General features: G+C 37.6%; 1 protein-coding gene across 1 annotated transcript in view; it reads right to left on the reverse strand.

Annotated features, from left to right (window-relative positions):
- Positions 1-8,174, reverse strand: part of Cadps2 (calcium dependent secretion activator 2) — a 575,996-nt gene that overhangs the window by 190,583 nt on the left and 377,239 nt on the right. Inside the window, exon 9 of the mRNA XM_023703422.1 lies at positions 4,558-4,624. Within this exon, the coding sequence (XP_023559190.1) occupies positions 4,558-4,624 (67 nt within the window). The remainder of the gene's footprint in view (positions 1-4,557; positions 4,625-8,174) is intronic.

Below are 8,174 nucleotides of genomic sequence, written 5' to 3' on the forward strand. Positions count from 1 at the left end.
TTAGTGTGCTGTTCATTGGCTAGTTACATTCTAGTTCTTCTGTATGTGGTGGGAAATTAAATTTTCTCACTGGGCTACCTCTTTAACTCTTTTTAAAAAAATATTTTAAGATAGGGCCTTATTGATTGCTGAAAATTACCCTGACTGGGCTTGAGCTTGCAAGTCTCCTGCCTTAGTACCTCAGAGTGCTGAAATTAGAGGCATGTGACACAACACGCAACTTGGCTATCTGTGAAAATGAGGTAGGAATAATGTGGCAGTGCTGGGAAGAGTTGATGGGGACCTTCAATTCTCTATAAAAGCTGTGGCGGCTTGGTTTGACCCTCTACCAGATCTGTCTAATATAAAGCGTACAAGTAGAGAGCCACTATTGAGTGATATTTGGCTGTGGTGACAGTGCACTCTTCCATTCCATACTCCTTTGCTCTACAGATATCATCTGTGGAGGGTCCCACACTAGGCCTAGCCATGTAACTGAACTCTGTACTATGCACTTCTGAGTGGCACAGCTCAGGACAGAAGAGGATTCTGCCAGAGTGGCTCCGGTGCCTGTGGAATCTCAGAAAACAATAGGCGGAGGCAGTTTCTCCTTATGCTTAAAGCAGAGCTTGATGACATCTGACTACAATCGCTCCTCATGCGTCTGCAGCCTGTACTGATCACCCAGTGCCATGGCTGTTTACAGTCTGTGCCAAAGCAGCTGATATGTAATTAACATTATGTCTCGATAGCCTGCTGTTGTTTGCAGCAACTTCAAGTCACGATTCTGACACATCGACAACAAGCAGAGAACACTTGATTCAGGGCCAGAACAACATGGGTATCTCCTTTAGTTTCCAGCGATGTCACACAGTACACGGCCTTTATGAGCAGAGGGCTGTGGATGGCGTCACCCCGTGGCCATTCCTTTAATGTAGTAACATCATTTGCTGCCTCATGATATTAATGATCCACAGTGATTCCTGGTATATCTGTCTTTAGATGAACTGTAGCTGTGTGTATTAATTTAATCACAGCTATATGGCAGAGGAATTCAGAGTCCACAGTGCAGCAGAACTGAATTTGCTTCAGTCTACTCTATATTAGACTTACCCTGAGTAAATTACATCTTTCTGTGCACCAGTTTTCTTTTCTGTATAATGGGGCTAATAACACCTGTCCACATGGCTTATACTGAAGAGTAATAAGGTAATACGTTCACAGTGTTTTTGCATAAATGCTTGAAATTTATATAATAAATTTATTTATTTATAGCAATTATTATGGCAAGAGGTAGGTACTTCATGAAATTTTTGTCTTTTTTACAAAGTATGTAATCCCTGGGACACAGTTATCTGATAGGAGTTAGCACACTTTCAAAGAAATAATTCCATTTGGTCAAATCATAAATACAGTTTTAAAGCTTTTAAAAATTTTAATAGTGTACCACAATATACTATTATAAGTACTTTACATCAACAATATTGTCCTAGTCTAATATTAAACATTGGATAGAGCAAGAAAAACCAAATAAGAAATATATATGTTTAACTTCAGTAAAATTTCAAGTATAGCTTTCAAAATCACTGTTATTTTCCATTTAACTTAAACCCAAATCTATCTTCATTAAAAAAATAAATAAAGCCTATAAGCAGACATGAGAATCTATGGCTCTAAGTATGTTAGGGTCAGGATCTAAGCAGAAACCCAAACACATCTTACTAAGAAGTTAAACCAACACCCAATATTTAACAATTTATTTTTTCACTGATAGACTCCAAGCTAAAGTGATCATTGTGCCTTCAATTTTAATGTTTGTATGAGTCTTTCAGAAGCCTTTGCGCCTCAGTGGCTCCTCGAGTGTTCACTTCGAACAATGACTTTGCAGCTGGCCAAACATGACTCTCAATCAATTTTTATGAGTACAAATTCTTGGGCTGATGGCTGGGTCTCCAGCTCCATCACTCCTATAATACGCTCACACGTGGTGATGAGATTCACATTATCACCAGAGCACCATTCCGCCGATGGCAGCAGCAGACACAGCAGGGGTATTCTGTCCTCCTTACAAAAAAGGACTCCTTCACCTTTCAATAATGCAGCCTGCAGGTAGGGATGCACAAGCTGTGTGTGGATGGAATGAGAGCTGTCTTTAAAAATACTAATGGAAACTACCCAGTTCTCCGGAACGGGTCGTTCTCTTTGAATCATCATACATATCGAACTTGATTTTGAAGTGCATGCATTCAATTTTTCTTCCCATTACATTTAGAATTGAAGATTCAATTGTGTTTAGTACTTCGAAAAGTTGCTAGAGTACTGGCATGTACATTTCAATACATGTAGGCATGGGATTTTCTGTTATATGAGTATAAATACATTGTGTTTACATAGGACTTCAAAGTTTAACATGTTACCATAAATAAAATAAATTGAAATTCATTATGCTTTGGTTTTATTTTCTTGAATTTCAAATATAGATAATGTAGGGTTTCCCACTTGTGTTGACTTGAATTGAATTTTTCCCTTTTAAGATGTAAAATATATATTTTAGTTATTGGAAGACCGTGTAGCTTCATACTTAATCTTCTCCAAAGACATATCAATCTTAAGGTAACTCAATTCCTTCTTTAATTTCTAAACTCTGTAAGGGGCAGTAAGGTATGCATCCTCTGGAACTGTTGCTTCTTGTCATTGTATGTGAGAAAGTAAGAGACATAAGAACATCTTCAAATTTTTCTGATCAAAACCAGGTAGTCCTCATTTGGCCTCTCAAAAAGAACTTACAAAATCTGTTTTTCATGTTGAAATAATTAGTACATTAGAAACTTCTGTGTTTATTTTTGTGGTTCTGGGGCTTGTACTCAAGGCCGTGCGTACACTAGCACACACTCTGTGGCCTCTGAGCTACATCTCCAGAAACTCTTTCAGCCTACTGTCATTTAACTAGGTCTTCAGAGTGACGAATGTCCTTCATTTTCTTTATAACACTTTATACATGATCTGTTGAACACTGGTCGCTCTTGAGTTTTAGTCTCACATTCTTTCATACATATCTCTACCAATTCAACTTCATGCTTGCCAAGACTCAGCCTGGTTTGCTCTGATACTATATGCTGGTAATGAAATCCTATATAAATGTATGAAAAAAACCAGCTTCTACTTCTCTGAAAAAAATAGAGAAATGCTTTGAAAAGGCTTGCCAAAGCCAAAGCCAAACCATTATGATAGACTTGTAAGTTTAGATACAGGCAAGCCACCTGTGCTTTAGGAATAAAATGTCCAGAAAGATCTACATTCAAACTACTTCATAAGTGGACTTAAATTCTCATGCCAATGTAAAGAATAAAAACCTGGAAACTAGAGATTGTCTGATAGATGTGGATTCTGGAAAACAGGTCATTTAGAACTCTGACTAAATCCTTGAGTTTTGGAGCAAAATGTTGACACTGTGCCTTTCATTAAGTAATAGTCCTAACCATATAAAAAAATGTTACAATTCAGCCTAGAATATAATAAGCCAGTGGTTATCATGTAGATAAAACTACATTTCACTGAATTTTTACACTTTTTATGAAGATAGCATGCTGTCAGGGACATCAATAAAGTAATTTTTATCCACTGATTGATGGATGGTTCTGTCTCTGGAAGAGAGCAAATGATAATTTTCCTTCCTTGGCATTTCACCATTTCATTCTGACCTAAACCAGTTAAGCTTGCTTAATGTGTGGAAGGAATCAATGAGATTTTACAGACTGTTTTGTGCTAAAAAAAATACTGAATGATTCTTGTCTCATATATTTCTACCAAGAATGAAATAGCTTGAATGTGCCATGGAATGCACTGATTTTTATGTAGAAAATTAAACTTTAATGTAAATTTAGTTTACTGATTACATTTTAATGAGCAAAGCTTACCCATGATTTCAAATAAGGTCAACCAAAGTGCATATTCCAAAAACCTATATCCCACATTTAGTCACAAATAAACATAGCAGGGAATTTTACTTAAAACATATTTATGAATAAGTAACATAGGTAGCCTACTTGCATAAAAACAAATGATAAATGCCTATCGTTTGTCTACAAAATATCTGAGTCATGTAGGCATAATGAAAGGATGGCCTTGGAATCCCCCAGATCATCAAGATCCGTTCAGGATGTGTCTGGGGTCAAAGGAAGTTTTGTGGCAATATTCAGACATTTTTGCCTTTTTCACACTTTATTGTCTCCTGAGTACACAGCAGAGCTCTCCAGAGACCCCCGCCCACCTGCTGCTGCTCCAGGTTGTACCCAAAACCCAACGGGAGTCCATTAGACTGGACAACAACCACACTGAAAATATAACATGGTGTCACTCACTTCACTAAATTGCTAGCTTGGGAAATAGTCATTTGATATAAAAATGTTACCTGTGTTAGCACACAATGGATTTGTTACATTTTTCTGAAAGAAATGTTTTATAATTTCTCAGTTTTAATTTCTAACACAGTGAATATCAAGATATAACCCCCACACATGCAAGCTTGAGAATTAGCGTGTTCGAGGCACTATGTGTAACAAGAAAAGAATGACTAACCTGAACAAGAACAAAGTAACGTTTTTTCCATCTTTTCCAGACCTTCTGTCCTACAGCATACAGATACCTGGTAAGACAAATAGACAAGGGAAAGGATACATGAGTGATGCGGATCCTATAATCACATCTCTTCCATTGGTATTGAGTTGTGAGACCAGCCCAATAAAACTAAAGTTTGGTTCATTGGGGATCTGGGACAGCATGTGGCTTCCGTGTTATGAAATGCCTGAGCTTAGTCTAGGTTCTTGGAGGGAAATTGATTTATGTGGCTCATCAGTCTGGCAGTCCTAACCACAAATTGAACGAAGTAGGAGTTAGAGAGGATAATCAGCGAACCAGTTGGAATTTTATTCTTACACACACTTTGTGGGAGACACAAAGGCTATGAATTGAGGACATGGCACCAAAGGCCGTAGTTCGTGGATGAGTAAAGCCGAGTAGTGTGGCTCAAGAAAAGGAGCAGGCTGTGGGGCCAAGAATGCAGGGTGCAGGGTCACTGTCCAGCTGGGTGACCTCCGGATGGCCCTGTGCCAATCCCAGTCTTCACGTCCTCACCTACCAAATGGCAGGATTGGATTATGTGATTTTCCAGGTTCCTGCTAAATCCATCAACTTGAGATTTATGTGACTTAGGGAAACATCCCACTGCACATTATTTAAAAAAAAAACACTGTAAGGTAATACTATTTCAAACATACATTTTAATTTTGCATGAATATAATCTGAATTAGCTTTGATCAATCATTTGAGAATTGAACTTCTGTTTTTAATAAGTGTATTAAAGATATACTGTATCCAGGGACGCAAAAAAAGAAATTAATCAAGGACGAATCTGATGTGGAGTGAGCTGCCTTGAAATCATGCTGTAAAACTGTACACTTACTTTGTATAAAAGTGGAAATAGCAGTCTAATTTTTCAATAAATACTTTTTCAACATTTTATTACAATTCTTATTTCGTAGAGAGGAAGTTTAATAATGCTGAGGCTTCTTAAACTCACTTAATCTATATGCAACCATAAAATAATAAAAGGCATCACAACTGTGAATTTATTTAGTGCGTCCAGCCTCTAGGCTGGTGAGGCAAGACCTTCTAGAGGAGAGTTCACAAACTATAACACAAAACCCACTTATTCATCACAAAGTGGCCAAACTGCAATTAAACCTGAACGCTGAGGTTTTAGGTTAGGAAAAAAAAAAATACATGTGCCCTGCCTCTATCATGTGCTCACACTGTTTATAGCTGAGAGTTTAGTTGAATTGCATAGTTTCTGTCTCTTTCAGAAAATAAAATCTTTTTTGCTCCCTTAAAAAGTAAAATGAGACAGTGGGTAAGGTGCGGTGAAACGAGTGATCACTTTTACTACCAGTGGCACTGTGACAGGAGCCCAGTGTGACAATATGTTCAAATGACCCGATCTTTTCATTCTGGGATTATCAAGATAATGGTGATGTACACAAAGATATATTCTACACGGCACACAAAGCAAGTATTTACATTACTGAAAACTGGTAATGAATTCGATGTCTAATGGCAAGGGAATGGTTTATCAAATGCTGGCCTGCCCAGAGAAAGAATTCCTTTACTGGCACTGAAATCATGTTTTTCTTACAATAAAATTAGTGACAGAAAGCATGTTACCACATATTATTACATGAAGGAGAGCAGGATTCAATACCACACCCATACTTAACAGTTTTAAATTTCTATGGAAATACATATAAAATAAATATTTCAAAATATTAAGAAGATTTTTGGGGAGTGGAATTATAGACTATTTAAGTATCCTTTATTCTTTGTACTTCCTAAATTTTCATAATCAGGGAAAACACACAATTACTGAGAGTCAGAATAAAAACAACCATGCTCCTGTATTGGAAGAATCACGGAATAGTCCAAGTCAGTTACGTGCTTGCTTTCAGAGACACCAGCTAGCAGAAGCGTCCGGTGAGCCGTACTGGCTCCCACGATAGTCTCAGCACATCATCTGTGCTCGTGGATACGTTCATTTATTTAGTAACTGCAGAGATGTCCACGGCCCTCGTTCTCACCTGCTCACTGTCTCTTTCTCAAGGTCCCTTTAAAACTCTTTGCACACCTTTGCTCTAGCCTTTAATTTCTCCTTCGTGTCCCCGTGATGGGTGTTCAGCTGCTCTCTTGCTGTCTTTCCTATATAATTTCCCTTCCCTGAAATGCACACACCCACGCTTCTATTACAGGGTTAACAGCCATGACCTCAGGAGCTAAATGCTGTGGACGTGACAGCTGCCCGCTTATAAAAGTGAACTAGCACTATGTGTGCACCTAACCGCCACCCAGGAGCCACGGAGGCCACTGTCAACCACCTCTGCCTGTGGCCACGGTGTGCTTTTCAGCTTTTTCAAAGTGCCTCCCTTAGCAGACTGCTGGGCTCCTGGGTCACACATAATGAATGTGAACAGTGCTGTGCCAACTATCAGCGCCACAAGCAAGTTCTTATGAATACCACAGATAGTGAAAGTCCATGAACCAGCTAGTCAGCAGCAGCAACACTCAGAATGGTAGATTAACAATGGGGAGTGAAATTAGATGGCTTCTCTGAAGACAGCCGAGGAATAGTTGGATACAGACCTGTGTATCCCGGAACATTGCATTAGTGAAAGATGCTCAAAACTGAAAAACTAAATGAATTCATTAGGTTTCAACTACACACAGAAGGAAGAATCTTACCAACTTTTCACCTATGGAAACATAAATAATATTAAACATTAGATTACTTACAAAGAAACATTATGAAAGACAGGCAGAAAAACATAAACTTCTGTGTTTTTAATGTTTTCATGTTAGTTGGACAAACTTCTGATGGAAAAAAGACATGAATAAATTACATTTGAAAAGGTAACTCTGCTGAGGATACTGTAGGAAATTTGTACATTAAGTTTTATTTCCATAAGTCTGTTTTTTTTTCTTGTTTTTGGTCATAAGGATGAGTTCTGGAATTAGATAAAAGGCACCACTGTGTACTTGCTTTCTTGTCAGTATAAATGTGGATTTCTGAAATGAGAGTTGTGTTTTTTAAAAAGGAAAGAATGAAAAAAAAATTCACCAATACTGTTCATGTATACAAATTCAAAAACAATCTAAGGCTCAATAGTTACAAATGATTAGTTTTCCATTAAAAATGATGGCAAAGACAGTTGCTAATGAAATGAGGAAATTTTTATGTTAATTTTTTAAAAAAATACTCAGATGTGCTTATTCTGTATGAATAGAAGATGCACCAAAATATCAAACTTGCAGTTAATATTTGGCCAGTGAGATTAGTAATAAATTCAGTATTCTTTATTATGTCTTTATGCACTTCCATAATTTCTCTAATGACTTGTATTTTTACTTCTGTGTTTAGTAAGGCTTCCTGCTATGCTTAAAATGAAGTACAATTCACCTGTTGAAGAGGTACCATTTGAGGTCTGTCTAAGCAGCCACGAAACCATGACTATGAACACCTCACAGCGTGCTTCCATCTTCCCTCAGCTTCCCCATGCTCTTATGTTTATTCCCTCCCCACATTCCTTATTCTGGAAATCACTGATTTGATTCATGAGTTTATACTATTTTCTCGAATACATAAAATTGAA

The sequence above is a fragment of the Octodon degus genome, unplaced genomic scaffold (assembly GCF_000260255.1).
Source record: "Octodon degus isolate 3935 unplaced genomic scaffold, OctDeg1.0 scaffold00170, whole genome shotgun sequence".
NCBI classification, from domain to species: domain Eukaryota; kingdom Metazoa; phylum Chordata; class Mammalia; order Rodentia; family Octodontidae; genus Octodon; species Octodon degus.